This window comes from Saccopteryx bilineata, chromosome 8, assembly GCF_036850765.1.
Source record: "Saccopteryx bilineata isolate mSacBil1 chromosome 8, mSacBil1_pri_phased_curated, whole genome shotgun sequence".
NCBI lineage: Eukaryota > Metazoa > Chordata > Mammalia > Chiroptera > Emballonuridae > Saccopteryx > Saccopteryx bilineata.
This window is the reverse complement of record NC_089497.1, coordinates 38,085,789-38,109,334: the sequence shown is the minus strand read 5'-3', so window position 1 is coordinate 38,109,334 and position 23,546 is coordinate 38,085,789. Positions and strand designations below refer to the sequence as shown.

General features: G+C 38.7%; 1 protein-coding gene across 1 annotated transcript in view; it reads left to right on the top strand.

The window, feature by feature from the left end:
* Window positions 1-23,546, top strand: part of MORC1 (MORC family CW-type zinc finger 1) — a 194,412-nt gene that overhangs the window by 17,196 nt on the left and 153,670 nt on the right. Inside the window, exons 3-8 of the mRNA XM_066241204.1 lie at window positions 2,686-2,720; window positions 10,462-10,530; window positions 13,828-13,918; window positions 14,734-14,842; window positions 20,524-20,683; window positions 22,771-22,876. Coding sequence (XP_066097301.1) covers window positions 2,686-2,720; window positions 10,462-10,530; window positions 13,828-13,918; window positions 14,734-14,842; window positions 20,524-20,683; window positions 22,771-22,876 — 570 coding nt within the window. The remainder of the gene's footprint in view (window positions 1-2,685; window positions 2,721-10,461; window positions 10,531-13,827; window positions 13,919-14,733; window positions 14,843-20,523; window positions 20,684-22,770; window positions 22,877-23,546) is intronic.

Here is a 23,546-nt window from a genome sequence, read left to right as displayed (position 1 = left end):
GGAGGAGCTACAGAGAAGCAATTGGTTAGAGCAGTGGTTCTCAAACTTTTTGAAGTCGGGGAAAATTTAAAATCCTACATATAATTGTAGGTGCACTGTATACAAATTTGTGAGAAATATGTTATAATAATTAAGTCAAATATTAAAGAAAAAAAAGTCCAAGCATGCTTTTATGGTAATTAAATGAAATAAATATGACAAAATTAAATTTATTCTGACATTAAAAAACATTTTTATGTTACATGTTTTGAGTTTTGAGTTACCCTTTTTAGAATTCATAAAAAAGAGGTGTTAAAAAATAAAAAACTGAAAAAAAAAACCTGACAAAAAAGTTATTGTTATATATATAGATACATTCTTAGTAAGATTAGTAAATTCGGCAGGTCCTGGCATGAATGTGTTAAGTGTTTTCATTCTTGTGTTTATGAGAAACATGAGCCTGATGTGTCCTAGAGATTTTCTCAATGTTTGGGCCTATATTTGAAAGCCAAACTCTCATTCCTCATCAATACTGTAAGGTCGGTGGATAATGGGGGATGGTCACGTGGGGAACCCAGACCTGAGAACTTTGGCTAGGACCACCCACAACCAAACACTCCAAAAGAAACTTCCCTGGAACCCTTTGGAAAACAGCGACCGTCTGCCAGCCAGTGAGATTTCACCACGTCATATTAGCTTGACCAACCTAGGGACCCTTTAAATATCTCCCACGTGGGTCACCACTTGCGACTTCCCTGGCCTCCATCTTTCCTCGGGGCCAGGGAACCTTGCCAGGCACGATGGGCTGTACTAAATAAAGCCTTTTGTTATTCCACACTTTGTGGCTCTGGCCCCTTCCTTCCTTCTTGGCGGGGGAAAAAATACCTTACAAATACATTGAAGAATTCCTCTCTTTTTACTCTTAATTGTGTTGAGTGCAGAAAACCCCCATCATATATATCATCTTAACTTTACACCAAACAAAGAATAGAAGAAACTTGCTTCCAGTCTTTCTGGGGAACATGGGGGGTAGTGTAAACAATCCAGCACCACAGCTTAACAGCCTTTTGCAACCTGATCAGGCAAGTGAGGTGAGGGGTTGGGCAGACTGTCATCTTACATCCAATTCCCCACACCTCTGTTCCCCCAAAATCTAAACTCTGAAAACCCTGTTGGTTTTTTGGTCCCCAACTGTCACATATTTCTCTGGAATACTGTAAGGCGCACCTGGAAATCATCTAGGGCATAACAGTGTGCCCTGGTGCACACTTTGAGAACCACTGTGTTAGAGGAAGAAGTTGAAGGTATAACTTTGAAACCGATCCTGTAGAACAAGTATAATGTACATATTCAGACTAATATGGGGTTGGTTTGATGGAAATTTGTGAGAGGCTCAGATTTTCCCATCAGACTCTGATTGACTATTATTCTGATCTTCCTTTCATAACTTCTCCTACATCTAAGACCTTATTTCTCATATCTTTCTTCTTTCTTTCACACCCTTGATGTTGAAGCCAGGATCTTCTGGCTCTTTCTACTTTCCTTTTAAAATTTTACTTTAAAAATACACAAATAATATCTGTGTATTGTGTAAAATTAAGAAAACAAAAGAAAAATTTACCCAACAATCTTATCAGAGTGGGGGTCAGTCCATAGAAGGCCAGATAGGAAATATTTTCACCTTCACGGGCCATATGTTCTCTGTTGAAAGTACTCAACTCTGCCATTGTAGTGTGAAGGCAGCCATAGACACTATGTAAATGAATTGGGTGTGATTGTGTTTTAATAAAACTTTGTGTATAAAAACAGTTGGTAGACCAGATTTGGCCCATGGGCTATATAATTTTTCCAACTTCTGACCTAGAGAAAACCACTGTTGACAATTTGGTTTCTTTTTTATTACAGTAATGCTCATATGATCTAGTCTTATAAATGTGTGTGTACAGTGCATTATTGTTTAGGATTTGCTTTTTCTTGTAATTTTTTTTTATTCAGTGGGAGAAGAGGAGGCAGAGACAGACTCCTTCATGTGCCCTGACTGGGATCCACCTGGCAAGCCCACTATGGGGCGATGCTCTGCCCATCTGGGTCATTGCTCCATTGCTCAGCAACCAAGCTCTTCTTAGCACCTAAATCTGAAGCCATGGTGCCATCTTCAGCACCAGGGGCCAACTCACTCCAATTGAGCCATGGCTGCAGGAGGGAAAGAGAGAGAGAGGAGTGAGAGGAGAAGAGTTAGAGAAGCAGATGGATGTTTGTCCTGTGTGTCCTGACCAGGAATCAAACCTGGGACATTCACATGCTGGGCTGACACTCTACCACTGAGCAAACTGGCCAGGGCCATCTTTTTTCTTTTAAAGCTAATATATATCATGTAAATCTTTCTCTGAGTTCTGGATTATTCTCCGAGCTGATTTTTATTTGTTGAGCTTTTTGTGAAACTAGCATAATTTCATCTTTTATATTAAATTTCTGAGTGTCAGGTTTTGTAACATTCTCAAAATTATGAGTGATCATAGGTCTTAGTAAGTAAGTGCAGAGTAAAATATTGTAGTAATTAAGTTGTTCCAGAAGCAATTTAAGTTGGATTTCTTTATTGTTTATAGGCTATTATAATGGGTTATAGATAGACAAGCAATTCAGATTAATGTAATTTTTAAAAACAGTTTTACATTAAAATAATGATCTTTTTTACGTTGTTTTCAGAGATGCAGGTGCTGGAAGACTCGATGTGTTTTCAGGTGAGCAGATTTGCTTTCTTCTTCTTTTCTTCTAATGGAAAAGCCTGTAGCTATTTTGGTTTTATTTATTTCATGAGATCCAACCACATTCTATAGACTTTTAAAGTAATCTAAAAGTAGTAGACTACAGTGGCCCTAATGGAGAGCCAGGCTGAGAAAACTACATTGCGAGAGTTACAGTATTCACTTGTTAGAGGACCCGTTTACAAAAGTAGGTCTTTCAGAGTAATTTGGAATAATCAATTTGTCTGTCACAAGAAAAGTTTTATATTAAAAACATGTTAACAAGTTTTTATAATTACATATTCATCCCTGTCAATTACCACTCTTTTAAAATGCATAAGTGAATGTGCATTATGAATGTTTGAGTGCTATAAAATTTACACCAAATATTTGGTGTAAATAGTTAATACTCATTAACTTCATTTTTGGTCACCAATGTTTATTGCACTTATTAGTTTATTTCATTAGAATATAATGCAAATGAAATTAGGTTTGGTGCTCAGTCCTGCAGTTAATACTACTTAGAAACGCCTGTGGTGTTAAAACTGGTCCCCACCACTAATTTTGTTAGATCGCCTTAAATATTGGCTATATGTTCCACAATCTAAATCTGTATCTATATTTTAAAAGCAACTCAGTTCAATTCAATTTTCTAAGTGTTTAAGATCCTATGCAGGTGGGTGTTTATGGTTCATAAGAGAGAGATTTATATATCTTGAAAGATCTGCTGAAACATTATACATGATAGTATTGTTTCCTTTCTACTCTCGGAGTTCTGAAAAGTGAGAAGTAAAACAAGAGTTAACCTTTACTACTGGTGAGTGGTAGGTTGGGTATGGAGCTTAGTGTGAGAGAGCCAGCAGACTTAATGATCAAACCCCAGGACCAGGCACTTGCCCGGCCTTCCCCTCGGAGCTGGTCAGCCCTGAGGAGAGGGATGAGGACCCATGCTCTCTGCAGGCAGCTCATTCCCAAGCGGGAATGTGAGAGATCTGAACGGAGCCTCCACAAATTACTGGTCAGATGGGCGAGCTCTCTGCTGCAGGAGAAAAGTGAGTCGGGACAGAAAAGGGTCTCTCTACTAGTCCCGATTGAACTCCATCTCACATAGAGGGAAACAGCAGTAGTCGAGAAGTCACCTTACCCTATATATCCAATTATATGAAGTAAAATAGAATAAGTGTTTCTATAGAGAGTAAAATAAAATCTCTCTTGCCTCTTGGAGAGGCTCAGAGTCTGGGGAGAACACAGAGGAAGAATGCCTCATGTAAAAGAGCTAGGACTTGAAATAGAAATGAGGAATGTGACTTTTGTCAAGTAGTGTAGGAAGAGAAGAATATTCCTGTCTGAGAACATAACGTGAAGAAAAGAATAGAGGTGGACTAGTTCACAGCTTCACTCACTTATTCAATAACAATTTATTGAGAGCTTATTACGAACAAACCAAGTAATTAATTATTCTAGGTGCTGGGGATAGAGCATTGAGCACAGTATTTGATAGGTGTATGCACTCATGGAACATCGCTCCTAATGGTAAGAGACAAGAAGGAAATGATCAAAGACATAGAACACCAGGCAGTGATCAGCGCTGAGAGCAAGAGAAGAGTACAGGCAAGATGTACTACAGTATTTTTCATGGAATGATAAGAGAAATCAGCTAAATGGGTGATTGACCTGCGAAGACCTGAACGTTGTGAGAGAGCGAGCCATGTAGACACTTAGGGAAAAAGCATTCAGGGAACAGTGACTTGGTTAGGTTAACTAGAGCTGAAGGTTCAAGCCAAATGGATGAGCACTTTGAATACCACATTAAGGTTGTTATTTTTTTTTTTCCTTCTGTAATCAGTGGACCATTCATTGATTAACTTAGAGCAATGACACTGGCAAATTAGAAATGTTCTCTTTTGCTTTTTTAAAGATATAGGGCAGTCTGTAGAAATGCGAAAGAGATAGCAGGGAGGCGGGGCAATGGGCTCGAGGAAAGATTTCAGGAGAGTTTGAACTAGGGCAGTGGTCCTAGAAGTGGAGAAAGGGGGGAGAAATTAAGCTGGGCTTCATTCAGAGGATACATGTTATTGATGGAGGGTTGGGAGGAATTACCTGGAATCACAAAGGACAACAGATGTACTCACAGTTCATACATTATGTTCTTTGGTGTTTGTGGCAGGACACCAAGCGGGGCATGCGAGTATTTATGTCACTTTCTCTAGCGCTTGTCATGGTCCTAGCGAATGAAAAGGAATCTTTGTGATTGCATTCAGAGTGGCACTTCTTTCTCTAGGCTTTATGTATTTTGTGAAAAACTGAACTTGTGGGTTTTGGTTTTAAACTACATATTCATGTTGTCAAGTTTGTTTTTTATTAAATACTCAATATTTAATTTATTTTTCTTTTTTGCTCACCGCCTTCCATGCTCCTCTCCCCTGAAAGTCCTCAGCCTGCTTTCTGTCTGTAAGTCTGTCTCTGTTTTCCTGGTTAGTTCAGTCTGTTCAGCTTATTAGTGCCATCATATGGTACTTATCTTTCTCTGCCTGACTTATTTCACTTAGCATAGTGCCCTCCAGGTCTAACCATGCTGTAGGAAAGGGTCAGATTTCCTTCTTTTTTATGGCTGAGTAGTATCCAATTGTATAAGTGTACCACAGCTTATAATGTATTTTATTGAAGCAAAACATGATACGGCATTAAACGTAGCAAATTAATTTTTCCAAACCAACAAACCAGGGCCTGAGGCTGTGCAACAATAGATAGAAAATTGGTATGGGGATGCATAGTTAATCTAGGTATTGGGCTGACTTTCAAATTATGTACTGAGGCCCCTGAATTACTCTCCAGTCTTAGGTTTTCTTCAAGTATTTGGGGGGCTATAAAATTCAAACCAAATATATAGATTTTTAGCCATGGCTGTTTTATCTGTCTGTGTTTATTAGTTGTAGTAAACATGCTATGCACTCAATACATTGTTTTAGTGCTTACCAAGTGTCAGGCACTGGGCCAAGAGCTGAGTACACACTGTGCCTGCTTCTAAAGGATGGGCATCCAGTCTAGGGACCCATGGAATACATGGTATGTATCTGCACTTTTATGGGTAGAGGGTCCATAGCTCCGTGAAAGGTGGGAATAAGAAATCATTCATTATGGACACCTGGTGAAGTGCAAGGAAGAAATCTTTCCTAGAAGAAATCTTTAATGGATTAAAGAGCTAAATAGGACTTGGACTGGTGAACCAAAGATGAGAAGGACTCAGGAATGGTGTGTGCAATGGCTCGAATCCGTAGAGAACCTAGAACACTGATGGAGATGCAAAAATGTTTGAGATAGTCCAAAATTTAGTTCAAGGAATTATTTGTGTGGAAGTAGAAGATTGTAGTACGGGTGGTGGAGGGGGTGACGAGATGAGAGTATGAGTTAGAGGTCTTGCGAGATACAGAACAAGTAGGACATAGATAACCTTTCTTTCTCAATATGTGTATTTTGCTTATATATTTAATTGGGGGGCTGACAAGTCTGAAGTCCCTAGGGCCGCTGGCAGACTGGATATCCAGATATCACTGTTTGGGGTTCTAAATCTCTAGGGCCTTCCAGCAGCCTGGAAATTCATGTAGGGTTTCTGTGTTGTTGTCTTGAGGCAGAAAATCGTTGCTTCTTTGCAAAACTCCAGTCTATGGTTTTAAGACCTTCAGTTGATTGGATGAGGCTGACCCACAATATTGTGGATGATCTACTTTACTTAAAGTCAACTGATGGTAAATGTTAATTACATCCACAAATGTTCTCATAGCAACATTTAGACTAGTTTGACCAAACAATGGACACCGTAGCTTAGCCAGGTTGACACATAAAATTAACCTTCCCAGAGAGGTAGGAGGGCAGGGTTATAAATATTATATAAAGGTAAAGAAAATTTGTTAAGGTAAGTAGTGCGAAGCTATGCAAGGGTCATATGCTGGTTGCAGGTGTCTGCATGTTGTGATTTTAGTGGGAGTGGAGTTAGGCAGACGTTGCTGTAATCCAGAGGAAAGCTGATGGTTTCCTGAACTAAAACAGTATAGTGAGGATGGAAAAAGGGGTCAAATTTGAGTAACATTAAGGAGGTGGAATTGAGAGGACCTGTCTGTAAATTGGGTAGGGAGATGGCAAACTTGCCCACCCAGAGATTATGACTTGGGCGGCCGAATTTTCATGAAGGGCGATGCCGTTTATTGAATAGGAAACACCGGAAGGAGAAGTAAATCTGAGGACAGAGAAGTTGCTGTGGTTTATTTTGGACATGCATACTAACAGGCAATAGATCTCTTATCTGAAATACATAGTTTTAAGGAATGAAATATGGCCAAGCTTCAGGGTGGCTAGTAGTGGAATATTAAAATTTAAGACTGTGGTTGTCTGCAGACCTCACTGTGATTTATTGAAAAAACAAGTACAGTGGTACCTTGAGATACGAGTTTAATTAATTCTGTACTGAGCTTGTAAGTCAGTCAACTCGTATATCAAACACATTTCTCCCATTTAAAATAACTGAAATAGATTTAATCAGTTCCAGCCCTGTGAAACATCCCCAAACCATCCTAAATGATGAAAAAAGACATGTTTTTAATTAAGAAACATACATGTATACTTTACCAATGCATAACAAAATATGTGAAATTAAAAAAAGTATCATTTAGTACTGTATTCTTACCTTGAAGACAGATGAGTGTGGCTTAACGGAAGTGAATAGTGGAGGAGGAGGGAGGGAGGAAGGGATGCAGGCACTGTAGACACGTAAACTAAACTGCACTTTCGTAACACTAAATGTAAACTAAAACTGCATTTTCTTTAAACAAAACTGCATTTTCTTTACTTAAAATGAAACCATAAAAACTTAATTGTAAAAAAATGCTCTTTCTTAACTTTAAACTTAAAATCAGCTTAACACTGTTTTTCATTTAATCATCACCTGTTTTTGCCTTTTTGGCTGCACTTTCAGCACTTTCACCTGCAGAACTTTTGAATCAAAATCTATCCTAAGAGGTTTGCTTTTGCCTGCCTTTTAAAATGTTACAGAAATGTGACAAACAAGTGTCATTAAAAAGTGCTGAAGCACGACCAGTTGAAACTTTTTCTGGGTGTTTCTTTTAAATGAATCTTGAAAGCTTCTCCCACATTGCCAGCATGTCTTTAATTTCACTTGTAGAAATCACTTCCTCCGACTCTACCTCCTCCTCACTACTAATCTCTTGCAGAAGCTCCATATGTTGCATCATCTGTAGCTCCTTCAACTCCTCAGTTGAGAGTTCCTCCTCATGTTCCTCGACAAGCTTGTTTACGTCATCCTCATATACCTCCAGACCCATTAACTTTCCGAGGGACACAATCTCCTCCAGTGCTTCTACCTCGGTCTTGGTTTCTGGTTTGAATCCTTCGAACTCCCTGTCTGCAACATCAGACCATAACTTTTTCCATGCCAAGTTCAAGATTCTTCTTATAACCTCTTGCCATGCCAAGTCAATAATGCATAAACATATCACGATGTTGTAATGATCTTTCCAAAACTCTCGAAGGGTTAGAATTGTATTCTCAGTCACCTCAAAGCAGTGGCGGAACAAGTGCTTTGTATAAAGCTTTTTAAAGTTGGAAATGACCTGCTGATCCATAGGTTGCAAGATTGAAGTCGTGTTGGGTGGGAGGTAGAGGACTTTCATGAATTTGAATTCATCGAGAATGTCATCTTCAAGACCAGGTGGGTGGGCTGGAGCATTATCAAGGATTAGTAATGCTTTCATCGGGAGTTTATTTTCTTGAAGATATTTCTTCGCTGCAGGACCAAAGATGAGATTTACCCATTCAATAAAAAACTGCTGCGTATCCCATGCCCTAGCATTGGTGCGCCACATAACCTGCAGTTTTTCTTTAAGAATGTTGTGAGTCTTAAGGGCTTGAGGATTTTCAGAATGATACACTATCAGTGGATTTACTTTACAGTCACCGCTAGCATTTGCACACAATGCAAGGGTCAGACGGTCCTTCATGGGTTTATGGCCTGACAGCTTCTTTTCCTCTGGGGCACTTTTTTTTCCAAAACAATCCTGTTTCATTACAGTTGAACACTTGTTGGGGGATGTAGCCTTCCTTTGTGATAAGTACGGCAAAACGTGTGATGTACTCCTCAGCTGCCTTAACGTCAACACTTGCAGCTTCACCATGCCTCACCACCAAGTGGATGCCAGATCTCTTCTTGAAATTTTCAAACCAGCCATGACTTGCCTTAAACGTATCTTCTGCTGCCTCTTTGGAGGTTGATGGTTCTTTCTTCTTCAAGTTGCCGTAAATAATACATGCCTTTTCTCATATTACAGTCTCCGTCACTATCTCCTGCCAGCTCTTTCTCTTTCACCCACACCAGCAGAAACTTCTTCATTTCTTCATGGATATTTGTCCTTAATTGGGACAGAATTGTAGTTCCTTTCGCTGGATTTGCGCTTTTGATGGCATTCTTTTGTTTAAGGATGGTACAAATTGTAGATGTATTGTGGTCGTACAGCCTCGCCAGTTCAGTTACTTGTACACCACGCTCATGTTTTTCTATTATTTCTTGCTTTACTTCTGTCACCATCAGTCTCTTCTTCTCACCACTGTCCTTTACAATCACTTTCTTCGGCCCCAGGATAGCACACAAAAAAAGTTAGTAAAAAATGCAAAAATGATGCAAGAACAAGTACAGCACACGAGATTCAACTTGATTCTGCAGGTAACATGTGAGAAAGAACGAGATGCTAGTGTTGTGCTGCTGATACACCCATGCGTCAACGCACCAACTAGCAGCAGCTTCCCAAATCACGACTCATATATCAGAATTTCACTCGGATCTTGAACAAAAATATGGACCATATGGACCGAGTCATAGCTCGTATATTAAAATTCATATGTTGGTCTGCTTGTGTCTCAAGGTACCACTGTAGTCTTAAGTCATTTCTTGGCTCTGCTTGCCCTTGAGAAGTTTCTTTGCTTTTATCATCTCAACAAATTCCTAGGAAGGGAGAAAAGTGTTATTTAGACTTGGCAGACATTTCTAGTGTTTGCTATGAATTTGTAAAACATTCAAATTGGATAAATCTATAATTAAAGACACTACTGAAAAGGTTAATTTTACAAAATGCCAGAGCTTTGAAAGTTTCTAAGACTGGTCATTTCTTTGTAATTTTGGGCCCATGACTACATGGTATTCAAATAACTAAAAATCTATAAACTCTAAGAATCTACAACAAAAAAGAAGCAGGCTCAAATGGCTCTGATGGGAATTAACTACTTGGAAGAGAGCTTGATTAATTTAATAAGAGAGGCCTGAATTGACTTTAGAATTAGAGCTTTGGTGGAAGGGAATAAAGGTTGGTCAGTTTTGATAGAGGGATCCTGGGGTCACATCACCATCTACCTTTCTTTCTTCCCCCAGGGAGGAAATACATAGATTATAAAGAACCAGTCAAATTCTAGCGCTGGACATGTCATGCTGTATACATAATTTATTAATGGTGTAGATATTTTATGTTAATTCAAAGCCTTTTTGTTGCTTGATTGTTTTTACCCTGCAATTTTTTGTAAAATTGTAGTCCAAATGTTTTTTGGAGCTCTGTCATTGTGCCATAACCCTTGTTACTCAGTGGCTCCATTTGAGGACAAATAATTATGTGAGCAGTGTGACTTTCTGATGAACAAATTAAGCCCGGTGTTTATTAGTAATAACTGCTTTCTTTTACAGTGGAAAATGAAAAGCTGCAGGGTGGATTCATGTTGTGTTTCCTGGATGATGGATGTGGTATGAGCCCTGGTAAGTTAATTATCTAGATATCTAACTGGCTGTTAGAAGAAACAGTCTGAAAACCCATAAAATAAATAAGCGCCAATTGAGCTATCTGTTCAAAATCAAGAGTGGAGCTATTAGGGAAAATAAACCCCAGCCTTATCATATTGTTGAACTTTTTAGGTTTAAATATTTCAGTGACAGAGTAAATTCATTGCTACCATCTAACCCAAGACAAAAAGTGAACGTAAATAAACATTGCCAGAACAATGAACGGCGGAAGGTTCCAGATTACTTGTACAAAAAAGCTTCTGGGAATGAACGGAATACAAATAGTTACAGGTTCAACTCTGAGTTGTTAGACCGACCTTCAGGTACTGCTTATGAGCCCCCTGAGGAAACTTCATTGCCTTTAGGCTATTTGAAATTTTCTACTTAACCTTGAGGTATAGAGGTCACCTCTCCTCATTTTTAGCAGTTCGTGATTTTTCTTCGCATGCTCAGAGGTTTAGTTGCTTTAGTTGAATGTACCCATGATAATGAATACTTCTGTAAGATAATTGCACGACTTATTTTTGTATCTTTATGGCTAGCAAAGAGCCAGCATGTTGTAGGTGCCCAATATGTATTTCCTGTGGGACTGAAATTTTATTTATCTCCTCTGATAACGGCTTTAAGTTATTTGGGCTAGCTTAAGCCTGAATTCTTACATTTGTGTATGTGTGACAAGCCAAGGTTTCTGACAGCTAGGCTGAAATGTGGGGAGGGAGTTCAAGTAACACGGGACGTTCTGGCCAGTTCCGCACCAGAGGCAACACGCTCCTTCGTGCCAGCAGAGCTGAGAGGACAGAGGAAAGCAGGCATCTTCTTCCGAGTCTTGAAAGTTTCCTCTTGGCCTGAATAGCCAAGGAATAATTTATGAGCAAGTTTAGTAATGCTCAAATAGCCTACTCAGTTCTTATTCTGACTTTGTTTGGATAATTTTTTAAATTCTTTTATTTATTCATTCATTTTGTTAGAGAGGAGAGGGAGAGACAGAGAGAGAGAGAGAGAGAGGAGAGACAGAGAGAGAGAAGGGGGGGAGGAGCTGGAAGCATCAACTCCCATATGTGCCTTGACCAGGCAAGCCCAGGGTTTCGAACCGGCGACCTCAGCATTTCCAGGTCGACGCTTTATCCACTGTGCCACCACAGGTCAGGCCTTGTTTGGATAATTTTGAGCTTTACAGGTCATTTTGATTGAAAAGTATTGTTGGTTCTTTAGTGTTTAAATAAGAGAGCTGTTTGTCAGAAAACGACACTGAAAAAGCAGTTTCATTATTTTATTTCTAAGCTGAATTATAAATTCATTTTCCTGAATTCTTAAAATAAATAACAGAATATGTGATATATTTTAATTCTTAAAAAAAAAAGAAGCAACTCATAAGGTTCCGTGAACAAACTGATCAGAACACGAGGAAGTGACGAACGAATACTGGGATTTTCAGAAAGAACACACTTCAGTTGACATACAGAATATTTTTATTAAAAAATAAAAGCCCACTAGTGTTGAAAGAGTGATTCTTTAGTGATTAGAAATGAAGTAATAAGTTAGAAGGAAGAGTTTATCTGACGACTGAAAATTGAATCTTTATCTGTTGTCCAAACTGAGCCAGGTGAGTTTTGACCCAATTACTGGGATGACTGCAGTAATTTCCAGTCTCACCTCCAGTCTTGTCTGATGACAGTCCATGCCCCATACGGAAATCCTGAGTGAATTTTTTTCTTTTAACGTAAATCATATCCTATTATTCTGCTACTTAAAACTCAGGGGTTTTTCATTATTTTAGAATAAAATTCATACTCCCCAGTAGTGCTTTCAATTTCAGTTGCCCTCTGACTGTTCCTCTGCCATCACATCCTTGCTTCTAGCACTCGGCCACCCTAGGCTGGCCTTTCATCATTCGAATCTCGTCTTAGTTGTCTGTCACCTTATCGAAGAGGCCTTCCCTGATCATTCTCTCTGTAGGACACATTCCTGTTAATTCTCTATCACATTAGCCTGGTTTTGTTAACTTCACTTAAACACTTTCAGAAATGATCTTGTTTATTTGCTTCCATCTTTTCATCTGTTTCTCCTAACATGACATAAAGATGTTAAGGAAAAGGGTCATGTCTGTCTGATTCAGTGTTCTGATCCTCTGCCCAGAACTGTGGCTACTATGTATGGGAGTCTGTGTCGTGTGTAATGAACACCATGGGATCTGGTCTTTGACACATCTGGACTATGGTGCTAGTGGAAACATTTATCAGCTGTGTGACCTTAGGAAGGTTACATAAACTCCTTAAACTTAAATTGATTCATTTATAACAGGCAAATAATATCTTTCTTGCAGTTCTATTATAAATGTTAAATGGTGCATATAAAGTGTATAATATCATACGTAGAACGTACTAAACAAACAGTAAATTTTAGCTAATGTTGTCATTAGATATCCTCAGATAATATCCAGCCCTGTAGAAGAGCATGTGATTGAATGTCAGATTAGCTTTCAACAAGCAGAGTGTCAGGCAGCTTTTATATGCCCTCTACCAGGTGCCACTGAACTGGAGCATGCGTGCCTCCAGACTGAGAGAGGTCCTCCGGACAGTTCTAGAGCATGTAGTCAAGTAGGCCCATTGGGAAACCATTTCCATCTTATTTGCCTGGGAACTTTCTGTTTCTGGAGGTATGTATTTTCTGAAATCTAGAGGACCTTTCCTCTGTAATTCCAGAATGCCCAAAGGGAACAGAAGACTAACTCTAAAAGTCTGAAACAAATAGCCCTTTCTCCCTGGGTGGTACAAGACCAGAAGCCGTTCAGTTCTCAGTCTCATGTGATACTAGAAAAGGGCCAAACTTACAGGAAATTACTAGAGGTACAAATATTCATAAGACTTAAAGTTTATTAGCATTAGCATTTACCAAGTGCCACGTGTTTTGTTCAGGGTTCGAAAAATATATCATCTTATTTAACTCTTTTGATTTATTTTTATCAACATCTGTGTTATAAATATTAGTAATTCCCTTCTAGAGATAAGGAAATTAAGCCTCAGAGTTTTAAGCTCTTATTTACCCAAAAATACATGGCTAAGTCTGCCTGATCTCCTTCAATATAATACTGTTAATTAAGGTCTTGGTCAGAGATTATGGAGCCTGACAAGGGGCCTTGGTTCTGTGCTGACCCAAAAGGTATGGATTTTCCCTAATGCCCTGAGATATGTGTGACATCCTAACAATTGGATGTCTGGTCTTTATGAGGCACTCATAATTCCTAACCACCTTAAACATTTTTGTGGATTACAGAAGACGCCTCAGATATCATTTACTTTGGAGCATCGAAGAAACGGTTATCAACCTTGAAGTTTATTGGACAATATGGCAATGGTCTTAAAAGGTGAGAAAGTGTTCTTTAAGGCAGGTGTCCCCAAACTACGGCCTGCGGGCCGCAATGCGGCCCCCTGAGGCCATTTATCCATCCCCCACTGCACTTCTGGAAGGGGCACCTCTTTCATTGGTGGTCAGTGAGAGGACCACTGTATTTGGCAGCCCTCCAATGGTCTGAGGGACAGTGAACTGGCCCCCTGTGTAAAAAGTTTGGAGACCCCTGCTGGGCATATATTATTGATATTGGAACAACATTTTGTTAAAGTCAGTCTTATACAAAATGGTCCAATTTTATAAAACTTTAAAAAATATACACTTGGGAGTCCTACCTTGTTTTGGAAATCTCCATTCTCATAACTGACATATCTTTACATTTTAAAATGTAATTTTCAAAGAGGTGATGAATTTTCTTTCAAGAATTGCTGTACAAAGTACATCTCTGTGGTTTATTGTTACTCAAAGCATAGGTGTTAGTTGTGTCCATAGCTTATGTTAGTAGAATGCCATAATGAAAGGCAAGAACTCAGGCCACTATCACCAGAGTGGCATCTGCCAGGGTCAGATTATTGTTCTCTTCTTCCTCCTCAGAGAGCACCTTATTTCCAGAAATCATATCTCAAGCAAGAGTGTGGGGCTGGATTAGTTCAAATCCATTTGCTCCACTTTGAGGGGAAGAAAACCTATTGTACTCTTTTGGGGATGGGTCAGCAAACAGAGTTATTTCTATGAAGAGAAACCCCATTAGAGTACACAGTATCATGCCTGCCTGTTCTTTCTTTTCAGTGTTTGAGAAGTAAACTGTTATGTTCTTGATTTTTAATATAGTGGATCCATGAGGATTGGAAAAGACTTCATTCTTTTTACAAAGAAAGAAGAAACGATGACCTGTGTGTTTTTTTCTCAGACATTTTGTGAAACAGAAGGTCTGAGTGAGGTAAGAGTTGAGATTTTTTTCTTCAGTGCCAATGGTATCAGTGTTCTTTTCATTTCCTTTCTCAGGAGGTAGCGTCTCTAACGACTTCTTTCTGATGATTATTTAGAAGTTTAGAAATATGTTTGAGAAGTGAGGAGAGGGTGACTGTGGTCACTGGATGCCTGTTCTATCGATCCTTTCTTGCATTTTTAACTTCTGGGTAGTTTTCAGAACTTTATATTATCTATATACTCGAATCTCCCAGAATAAGAACCTCCTTTTGGCACAATGAGCTTTTTGGGAAGACACCTGCAAAACATTTCTACCACTTGTGCCATAAATGGGTTATCAGCCTTAAAATAAATAGAATATTGGATTCAAAGTCTTGAAATATGAAATCTAAAGAAATTGAATGTGAAGTAGACTTAATACTATAAGTCTAGTGATCGTAATTTCAAATCAGTTTGATAACCCAGAGACATTTTATTAATTTTTAATGTCTGACATTTACTATTAAGAACATCAGGTATAATTCAGTATAGCAAAGGTATGTTGAACTGCTGTCTGCCCAGCACTGAATAGACCCTTTGAAGGGTAGAAAACAAACAGAAGACCATCTGACCATCAAAGAGTTTTCAGCATCGTCACAAAATAAGACACACACATATGAATTGGATAAATCACAAAATGGAGGTGTTTGAAAGGAATGCTGTTCAATGAGTATGTGTTTCCGCTGTTATAAGTCATCAAATGCAGTGATAAGGATGGAGGTGTTAGAGAGCCTTCAGCGGTCAATGAGGGTTATGGAGTGAGTACAATTTCCAACTGAAAGGGCTGGTTTATGGAGAGGAATGGCCTCCAACAAATCTCCAATGTGGAGGAAGGCATGGGGTTTGGAGGGACAGTACGGGAATGTGAGATTGCCTAGACGGAGCACAGCTCCCTGGCTGTAGTTGAGTGGGGCTGGGTGACAGGGACAGTCTGTAGGCAACAGGGAGCAGCTGAGCAGGATGCTGATGTGAGAAGAGCGATGCTTTGAGCACTTATGTTGTTCTTTATGTATGTAAAGGGCCTGTGAAACTGGGCCAAAGCTCTAGGGTTACAGCTTTCCTAAAATGGATCATTCCCCCAACCCCACTGGCGTTTTTTGTTTGTTTTTGGTTTTTTACTAAAACCAACAACCTTTGTCCATATACACAGAGGCAGTCTCTTTGAACAGTATCAGCTGATTCTTTTGATTTTTTTTTTTTTTGCATATCTCTATGTAACAGGCTTTTATTGCCTTTTTTTTTTTCTGCATGGGAGCAATTTCGTCAATAAATTTATAAAACCTGCAATAAAACTGTATAAATATTTAGCTAAATTGCAAAACCATTATGAGTATTCTTAGCATATAACTTGGCATTATAAGAAATCACAAGAAAAACCAAGCCTTTGTGCAGCTGTATTGCTACTTTTGATTTGGTTTAGGCATTATTTATCTCTCACTATAAAAGAGGATTTATCTTTTTTACTCTACTCCTATCACACACATACCCTTCTACTTCCATAACTCAATTGTAATTATGGTTATGACAATATTCAATATCTACATTATGAAACTGTATAAACGCCATTCATAATTATACCATGTCATAAGCTATTGTTTTTTCTCTTTCAGGCACTACTTTTTATTTTCCCAGGAATTAATAATTGGTCAGTTAGTGTTCTATGTACTTATCGCCATCACTGAATTTTTGTTTGGTTTTCTGTGTCTGTATCACTTCCCATGTGCTGCAGCTCATACTCCGGCGTTCCATGGGTGGTGTTCGGCTGCCTGCCGGGCTCTGCCCATGCCACGGTCCAGGCGAGGCTCTTCATCTCTCTTCTGTGTTACATCTCCGATCCTAAATCTTGTGTCTTCTTTCCTAGCTCGCTCCCTCTTTTTGGTTAATACATCTTCCAGTAGCATTTTAGCAAGGATGCATGGGAGGTAAAGTATTTGAGATCACAAATGCCTGAAAATATTTTTATTTTACTTGACAATGCAATGATAGTTTGGTTTGGTGTCATTGCTCAGTTGGAATAAATTTTCCTTCAGAATTCTGAAGGCATTGCTCCATTATCTTCTCATTTCTAGTGTTGTTATTGAGGAGTCGGAAGCCATTTTAATTCCTGAGGCTTGTATGTGACCCAGTCTTTTTTCCCTCTTCTACTTTTTGAAGGTCAATAGAATCTTTTACACTAGTATCCTGATTTTAATGTTTTACCTTTTGGGGGTTTCAGTTGCATCAATTGTGCTGGGTCCTTGTAGGACATTTTTAATCTGGAAACCCATAGCCTTCAATTCTGGAGTATTTTCCTATAACATTCGATGATTTTCTTCACCCATATCTTTCTGTAGCTTCAAGTTCTTAGCTCTTGGGTCTCAAACCAGTTCTTTAATTTTCTTAACTTTCCTCTACTATATTTTGTCCTTTGTATTTTTGTTTTGTTTTCTGGGAGCTTTTATAACATTTATCTTCCATTCCTTTCATAGAAAAATTTTTTTTCTGAAATCATAGTCTTTATTTCCAAGAAGTCTTTTCTTTTTTCTCATGCTCCTTTTAAAAAGATATTTCATGGATGCAGTACTTCCTCTTAGAGCGCTGAAGATAATTAACGATTGATTTTTTCCCTCTGAAAGTTTTATGTTCTTATGGTTTTTGTTTCTACTGAGTTGCTTCGTTTATACTTGTTTATTTAGTCTCTATCATATGAGAGGCTTTTCTTAGATGATTATTCAGCCTGAATGCAGGCTGTGCTCACTTAACTTCCTGGATAGGTCCTTGGAAACTGTGACTTTAAGCAAAACAATGTGTAATGAAATTGATTTTACCACAGGCGAATTGATATAAACAAGAGTTAATTTCCTGCAGCATGTTTCTGGTTACAAAACATCACCAAACTCAGAAAGACCCCAAAACTCTTCCAGTATTAAACAATGAAATAAATGTGACTATACATACATATAAGAGAGATTGATAGAAACAAGATAATTCCTTTCCAACCTGTTTATTCCAGTAGAGGGTCATAGGTGGCCTCTGCCACCAGCTCAGGGCATGCTGTAGGACCCCACCCTGGACAGGATGCCAGGGCCACTCACAGACACCCACACTCACCCAGACTGTCCAGCTCATGTTCACAGCTTTGAGATGTGAGAGGAAACCACATAGACATGGGAGAACGTGCAACTCCACACACACAGTGGCCTAGCTGAGAAGAATTTTTCCTCATTAACATTGTAACAAATTGAATGAAATGACATTTGAGAACCTGTTGTACTTTAAAGATTAGTCCAGTGATGGGCAATTTTTTTAGCTTGATGTGCAAAATTTGCCAAAAAACTGAGCATAACTCGGGTGGTGTGTCACTTTGAGAAAAAAACCATAATTTCGCGATATTTATAGTTTAAATAACAAAAAATGTATAACAAAAAATGTATAATTGTAATATATAACTGTATTTAATAAACCAAAAACTAATTATTTAACTTACCTGCTTAGTGACTTCTTTGTTCATCTGTCAGTTTCTTTTGTTGGCCTTGATATTATTTAACTTGTGTGGGGTGCCGTGAACTAAGATAAGTGAGGGGAAGGGGGAATTCTTTAACTAACCTGCTTATTAGTGACTTTTTTGTTGCTGAATTTCATTGGCTAAATCTTCAATTGAAGGTTGGTATTTTGTACACTTCAAGCCCAAGCAAGCGCTACTAACTACATCTGTCAATCTGTTTCTTTTGTTGGTTTTGATATTATTTAATGCTGAACATAAGGTCTCACAAAAGTACATAGAGGGAAAAATTGTGAGTAAAGCCATTACTATGTTTTTCAGGGTGCTAAAAGTGTCTGATAATCGGTTCCAGGCACTCCAAATTTCCTGTTCATAGTGGTACGCCTCTTGATTCTCCAAGCGGCACCTTTCCAGATTCTCAAGCTTTGACCTCAAGTCGACAAACACTTGAGCCCAGATGCTGTCTTGAAATTCTGCAAGTTGCATCTTATGTAAATTAAGATGGCTGCCGCTATTTCTAAGGCGGGAAACGGCACCCATAGCACAGGCCCTCACCTCTCCCAGCCTCCCCCTCACTTATCTCAGTAATGATGGTCAGTTAGAAATCCACGACACCCCAGAACAGTAGATTGGATGATGGTTGCTGTGGTTATATGGTTGCTGGTAATGGTGATCACAGGGCCCCCAGAGATGCGTCCCCCACAGCATTCCGTTCCTCCCTGCTCCGCCAGCCAGAAGTGAGGTCAAAGATTCCCTAACGTCCTAATCAGAAGTCCCAGAACTAGACGCTCTGTGCCGGGGTTCTGTTGTTTTGGCCTACAGACCTCTGGCACAGAGTGTCTACACTGCAGCAAATGTTTTATCCTCGGCTCCTGCACCTGGCCGTGCAGGAGCTGAGGATGGAATGTCCTTCTCGGCATGCAGCTCCATACTTCTCTGGTATGCGGCTTCATGCGACTGCATGTCATCGAAAATGGCTACACGTGTCAGTGCTGACATGTGTGCCATAAGTTCGCCATCACGGGATTAGTTGAATAAAATGCCTTTTGAAAGCTCAGAGTGTGGGGCTTGGCAGCTATGAGTGTCACAATACTAAGATCTAGCTGGGCTCTTCTTTTTTTTTTTTAAATTAAATAATTTTATTTTTTTAATGGGGCGACATCAATAAATCAGGATACATATATTCAAAGATAACAAGTCCAGGTTATCTTGTCATTCAATTATGTTGCATACCCATCACCCAAAGTCAGATTGTCCTCTGTCACCTTCTATCTAGTTTTCTTTGTGCCCCTCCCCCTCCCCTTTCCCTTTCCCTTTCCCCCCTCCCCCCGTGACCACCACACTCTTATTAATGTCTCTTAGTTCCACTTTTATGTTAGCTAGGCTCTTCTATTAGGAAACCTTCAACATAACTTTCTTGTCTTTTCTTCGTGGCTGGTTAGATTTCTCAGAGAAGACTCCTACAGTCTTCTGCTTGGAGGCCTACCAGACAGCTTTTGGGAAGTCAAAGGGCAGAAGAGAACCAGGGTTCTTAGTGTGCAATATGCATATTCTCTTAGTCCCTCTCATCTCAGTAAAGTCCCTGACAGTTATACTTGGCACGCCCACCATCTGATTCAGAAACACATTATTCCAGTCTTTCCAGAGAATAAACATCCAGTCCCTGTGGAGGTAGGGGAGGAGCTATTGCCAGACGGGGCTCTGCTTACACTTCCAACTTTCTCCCCCCTTTGCCCACTTGTAGAGTTAATTCATTTCATCAATTTCTGAGCCTGTTAGGGGATTCTGAATTATAAATGAGGCTGGTTCTCTTTTCTGGCATGGACTTGGGATTGGTTTTCTTAAATGTGCTCTCATTTACTTGTTGGCTTCTAAGACGCTGCTGCTGTTTCCTCTGCTGCTCTACCTATATTTCAGAAGAAAGCAGAGGTAGATTCCATCTGTTGCCACATTCCATAGTGGAGCATTTTGGAATAAGACCTTGAGTATACAATGTTTGTCACACATCTCTTCTTTATAAAACTAGAATACAGGAGAGAAATACAATTTTAACTCTGTGTATGGTTTTGTAATTTGGCTGAAGAGTGGACTGAATTAGGATCAGGCAAAAGAAAGATGGTTTTTATTTGTGTGTTTCACAGTAAATTGATGTTTTGTTTTGTTTTTAATAGGTTGTGGTTCCAATGCCTTCATGGTTAACAAGAACCAGAGAATCTGCCACAGATGATTTTCAGAAATTCTCAATGGAGTTGTCTATAATTTATAAGTACTCTCCATTTAAAACCGAAGCTGAATTAATGCAGCAATTTGATGTCATCTATGGGACATGTGGTAAGATCATCAATACTTTGAAATTTTGATGGAAATATTTGTTTTCAGTATCTTATGAAGGGCACCATGTGTCTGTGTTCATATTTTTTTCTCTTTATAATATCATGTAGAATCTCACATGGGAGCATTTATTTTATCCATATAAGTTTTGTGTTAAGAGAAACAAACATATATAACTCTAAGTCCCTGACAGTGGGAGAAAAGTTTGTATTTGCATGAACTTGGTGAAGATGGATGAGAAGAGGATGATTCAAGCTTTGACCACATGGGCTTCACAATCTCTGCACCAGATACCAAAGTTAGGAGGTGCTTATTGTAGTGTCTAAATGAGATGATCCCAGGTTTATAAGAGTTACTAACTTATAAAGTAATGAATCCAAGTTTCTGTGGCAGTTAGCAAAAAACTTTGTAGATACTATTTTTCAAATTAATCGATCTTTCTTGCATTTTAAAAAAAGAATTTATTTATTGATTTTACAGAGAGGAGGTGGGAGAATGGAGGGAGAAGTATCAACTCATAGGTGCTTCATTTTAGTTGTTCATTGATTGATGCCTTGATATGTGCCTTGATCAGGCAAGCCTGGTGTTTTGAACTGGAGATCTTAGCTCTCCAGGTTGACGCTTTATTCACTGCGCCACCACAGGCCAGGCTCTTTGTTGCATTCTTTCAACCTCCATCATCTTTATATTCAACATAAAGAATGTGCTATGTCTAGTAGCTACATTTTCCAGTGACAATCTTTCTCTAGATTTCCACTACTTTATATCTAGAAGCAAAAAGAAGCAAAAAGGCTACTCAAGAGAAAGTTATGTGCATTCTGCTTTTTCCAACTTTTTGATTTACATAATGTTTATGGAGAAATTTTGAAATATTTGTTTCTGACTTAGCCTACCTTATTTTTGAAATTTCTTCTCTAATCTGTAGCATTTTGTTTAATAGTGATGTTTTGTATCATTTTTCCCCTTTCTCATAGTGGAAAATATTGGCAATTAAAGTATTTATTTTATTAACATATACATGATATATTTTGAGGACAGTTAATGTAATCTCTTGGTTGACTTCTAATTGTGAAGTACTCTTACAAATACTAATTAATAGTGTACTATTTCCTGAATACCTTTCTAAATGGTTTATAGGAGGTAACTTGTTGAATCCTCTAAACAACTGTATATTTTAGGTACTTTGTAAGCTTCCCTGTATAGATTAGAAAGATTAGGTTTGGCGAGGTTAGGAAATTTATCTGAGATCCAGGATTTAGACAGACATTTTGGCTTCTAAGTCCAGTTCTTAGGTACTATGTTATTCTCCTATGTATTTAAGTACTACCAAAAAGTGCAATTGGCTGTTCTTTTCATTTTTCTGACAACCTTGTTTGCTTTCATATTATTAGCAACTTTGTAAAGAATTTGGACTTCTATTTCTTAATTCTGCTTTAGAGCAGGATAAACAAACTATGGCCCACAGGTCAATTCTCGCTTCATACTTGTTCTTGTAAATAAAGTTTTATTGGAATATGGCCACACTCATAAATTTGTGTATTCTCAGTGGAAGCTTTCATGCTGCAATAGTAGAGTTGAGTTGTGAGTAGTTGTGACAGAGACCATATGGCCTGCAAAGCCTGGAATATTTATTACCTGGCCCACTACCGGAAAAATTTGCAAGCACCTGTTATAGGGTCTAAAGGCATTACTTCATATTTGCATATATTTTTAAACTCATATTTGTTATTATGTGCATCGATTGTAGCTCCTTCGGTAAGAGCTTTACCTGTAATACAAATTGGTCTAAGGCTCCTAACAATTTTTATAATGCAAATTATGAAAAGTGCCCAAGTTTAATAATCTACATTGAAGGACTTATAATAAATTAAGTAGTAATAAGAAACACTGTACTGTAGAAACTCAAAACTCTCTGACAGAGAGTGGAATTTGCTATAAGACGTATATCTTGGAACTCATCCAAACATATTTACTGAAGTTCAAAGGGAAATTTGGCCTAGTGCAGGTTAATAGATGAGTTAATATCACCATAACTAATATTTAATGTAGTTAAAATATTGACAAGTCAAACATCTATTTTTCACTAGGTACTTTGCTGGTTATTTATAACTTGAAGCTTCTGCTTAATGGAGAACCGGAGTTGGATATTAAAACTGACGTGGAAGACATACTGATAGCCGGAGCTCTTGTGGAGTAAGTAGTGTGTGTGTGTGTGTGTGTGTGTGTGTGTGTATGTGTGTGTGTGACACAGGTCTCTCAGAACAGCACAGAGCTGCAGTTAGGAGCCCTGCAACCTGGTTCGAGGTCTGAGGCTACTGGGCCTTGGCCCTGGCACAGTTCATTTTACCCTGGTTACAGACAAAGAAAGTTAGGCTAGTTACAGACAAAGAAAGTTAGGCTAGTTGCAAAGAAAGTTGGTTCCCAAGCCTAACTGAGCTTCTGAGTGACTTGGGCAGCTTCCTAAGAAGTATAGGGTCCTGTCTCATCCCAGACTTACTGAGTTTGAATCTTTAGATATCAAGCGTAGCAGAGATTTTTTTCTATATGTTCCCCAGGTAATTCAGCATGTTGGGGACTGATATAATATCTCTAATTTCTAATTTCAAGCCTCCTATTTTATGAATATTAAAACTGAAAACACATACACACAAAGTTCATTATTCATATGGAGCATTAAAAGTGTATCAATATGGGGTGAAGCAAAAAGGTATATGACCAAATGGCAATTCAGAATGGCCCTATGAACTGCATACTTGCAGTTTACAAATAAATAAATTGACAGATTCATTTTTCTTGGCTACTGGGAATCCATAGAAATAGAATGAGAAAGCACTGGTGTGTGTGTGTGTATGTGTGTGTGTGT